The 3,127-nt window shown below is 47.9% G+C and overlaps 1 protein-coding gene across 1 annotated transcript; it reads right to left on the bottom strand.

Moving 5' to 3' along the window:
- Positions 1–361: 361 nt before the first annotated feature.
- Positions 362–3,063, bottom strand: SIKE1 (suppressor of IKBKE 1; the record flags this gene model as incomplete). Its single annotated transcript, XM_010155999.1, has 3 exons — positions 362–442; positions 792–905; positions 2,921–3,063. Coding segments are annotated over 3 exons (338 nt in total), but the record flags the coding sequence as incomplete, so codon positions are not given.
- Between the last annotated feature and the right edge of the window lie 64 nt (positions 3,064–3,127).

Below are 3,127 nucleotides of genomic sequence, written 5' to 3'. Positions count from 1 at the left end.
GAAGAGCCGCCTACTCCTATTCAGTCATCACAACCCACACCGTGTTCTCCAGCTGCAGGCCAGGTGGATTTCAGCGCCCTCGCACAGCCGCAGTGCCGCACTCAAGCCCACAGGAGTAACTCAGGAGAGGAAACCAGCCACCGCAGGGGAGCACACGTCAGAACACTCCAGGGTTAGGCATCAGCATGGCGCCATCAGCCCGAGAGGACGGAATAGAACACAGCCCACACATTTGGAAACGACAAAACAAACGTACAAGGAAACACCTGAAAGAGTGACCCAAACCCCGTCCTTGTAGGGGACCTTCACAAGAGTCTCTGCAGTCCAGAGTTGGAGATAAGGTTATTTTGCGACCTATGCTTCAGTCAGGCAGATGTTCTCTCCCCACCTCAAAAGATTCTTTGCTGATTGACAATAGTTCACGCAGCTCTTTGTTTTCAAGCTGCAAAATCAATATTTTTGCTGAAATAGAAATGAGCTAATTCACAATTAAAGAATAATCTTTAAATAGCCCCACTACTTCACAAAACACCGATTTTGTAAGAGAAGCATTAATACAGTGCTAGCAGGAGGGGAACCACATCATTTAAAGCTCATCCTTAGCCTCTGGCTTCACATATACAGTACAAACATCAAGCCCTTGAAAATTAACAGATCATGTTCTGCATTTCCTGAGCACACCCTCAAATTTTTGATTTTTACAAATCGTGGCACATACAAACACAAAGCCCAGAGTAAGTCTAGAGACTCCCAATGCTTGATCTGTCCTTAGGAATTACGTCTGTTCTTACCTCCAACTGAGCTAGTTTCTCCTGAACTTTAAAGAACTGATCATCATCGACTTGAACAGCTTTCCTCATCACCTCTCCCATCTCACATATTCTGTCTATTTGACTTTCAACTTCCTGAAAGACATAAAAGCAATACAATTCAATATGTTGAAGCAAAAGCAGCAGCAATAATTTATCCCTTCTAAATCAGCTACTCTCACTTTCCCCATTTTGGATTATTTTCCTGGTTTAAATCTGACCCCTTTGCTCCCAAGCACTTGCAATCCTTTCCAACTAGAGCAGCATTTAAAGATGAAAGCACATACCTCAGGTGACGGGTCAGTCAGCAAGGCAAGGCACCCTAACGTACCGATGTGGGAAAAGTGACAAGGACTGTGACAAGAGATCCAGATTGGTGTGAACATGGTTTGGACGCAGCAGGTCCCACACTGCTTCGCTGGAAAAGCCCGATCTGACTCGGTAAGAACGCGAAATGTCAAAGCAAAGGAGATGTCAAGACCAGGTAACGGCATGAAGCCAACAGCCCTGTCTCGGCAGGAAGCCAAGCAAGGAAACTAAACCGAGACCAGAGCCTCCGGCGGCGTCTTTTGCAGGAACTGGCTAGATACAGCTCTGACCTGGGGAAGGTGCATTTTGGTGAAGCTCCGAAACGCACATACAGCCAGCACTGAAAAGTCCCAACGGTTCCTGTTTAAGGAGCACTGCGTTTCCGAAGGCGGAGCTTAGGAAGGAACTCTAATGTGCTCACGCGGAAGTGTCAGCGACCGGCAAGAAGCAGCAGGACAAGAATGTGGAAGCTCTTGAAACGTTTCAATATAACATAAAAACACGAGCACGTTGGGGAATGTCAGATGTTACAGGGCAGATAATGTTACGGTTTCTTTTCTCTACAGGCCAGTAGCCATTCCATTGCCTCTGGAAGAGAAATGTATCCCCAGAGCAGCGAATTTGGTTTCGAATTCCATTATTCAGAAAATACGCAAACGAATTAGAGCACCTGTCCAGCAGGGAGCTGGAGGAACAAGAAAGACTAAAATAACCATCTGGGAAGAAAACCCGATGTTCTTCTCTAAACAGAAAAGTGGTTATAACAGCAATATTGCTCTTTGAAAGGTACTAAAACGTTGTTACTATCCTCCAGGTGGTGGGTAGGAACAAACTCATGGACTTAGTCTGAAGCACAGAAGAGTTTGCCTAGATATGGAGATAATCAAGGCACATTCCATCAACGCTCCTCCAGTGTCTCTTCAGCTTTACGCTTCCGTACCATCAAAACAGAGCCAAAGCAGCCCCACGGGAGTTTTGTTCACATCTTACATCTGGCTGAAGAGCCATTCGCACACTTAAGCAGGCACTGGAAGCAAGACACCGCTACACTGAACTTCAGAGGATCTAAGCAACACAAACCAGAGCACTAACGAGTTGCCAGGTATCGGTGCAAAGATGTATGTGTGAAGCGTTAGGCTGCTCCAATTCCAATTAGAAAACCCAGAAGATGCGAGACTTCCCTAGGTGGAGCAACTCGCTGTTCTCTAATCACATGAACACGGACTTTAACAGATGCCTCACGTAACAATATAGTAACGTTAAGTCTCTGTTTAAGGTTTATGAGGTATTAGACAGGCACCGGTCATCAGTAGCCACACCTCCGCGTTCTGAAGTCACCGCAACCGACACGGAAAAAGGACACTCTCGGGCCACTGCACAGAGTATCCGAGTTTAAGAACATTCAGGAGCGACGATGTCTTGAGAATTAAACATGCTGCAACTCAGAGAGGTGTAAGAGGCTCTTCTCCCCCTGCTGAATTGCTGAACAGGAGTAACCACTTGGACCTTTGACTCTGCTGTAGGGAATCCCATGCATTAAGCTTAACCCAGGGAATTTACCACCTAGTGCATCATGAACAAGCCTTCGCCTGGGCCGAGAGGGCGTCACGCTTTGCGGTGTCCGCTGTGACAAACGCTACACCCTGCGTGCTGTAAACGGAACAGAAAAAACCCAACAGCAAGTGACAAGTTTCAGAACGTGTATTTGGAAGCAGAGACATTGCATGAATGGAAACAGGTTGCGTGAAGGCAGGAGACAGGGAGAGGGTCTTGAGCCCCAGCCCGTCCCCATCCCACCTTACCAAGGCATCAGCCTGATGAACCTTCCAGACTGGTTCTGCATCTTCGCCTTTTCTCCCTTGCAAGAGCTGCAACATCTGCTTTCTGTACTTGCTCATGATGAGCTCGAGCGCATCTTGGTGCTCCTCCAGCGAGACCCACAGCTCTGCAAAACACCGCCCGTCACCGCCGCCCCGAGGCGCTCGGCTGGCGCTGTCCCCCGCCCCCCG

The sequence above is a fragment of the Eurypyga helias genome, unplaced genomic scaffold (assembly GCF_000690775.1).
Source record: "Eurypyga helias isolate BGI_N326 unplaced genomic scaffold, ASM69077v1 Scaffold50757, whole genome shotgun sequence".
Lineage (NCBI taxonomy): Eukaryota > Metazoa > Chordata > Aves > Eurypygiformes > Eurypygidae > Eurypyga > Eurypyga helias.
The sequence above is the reverse complement of the archived record's forward strand: the minus strand, read 5'-3'. Positions and strand labels throughout refer to the sequence as shown.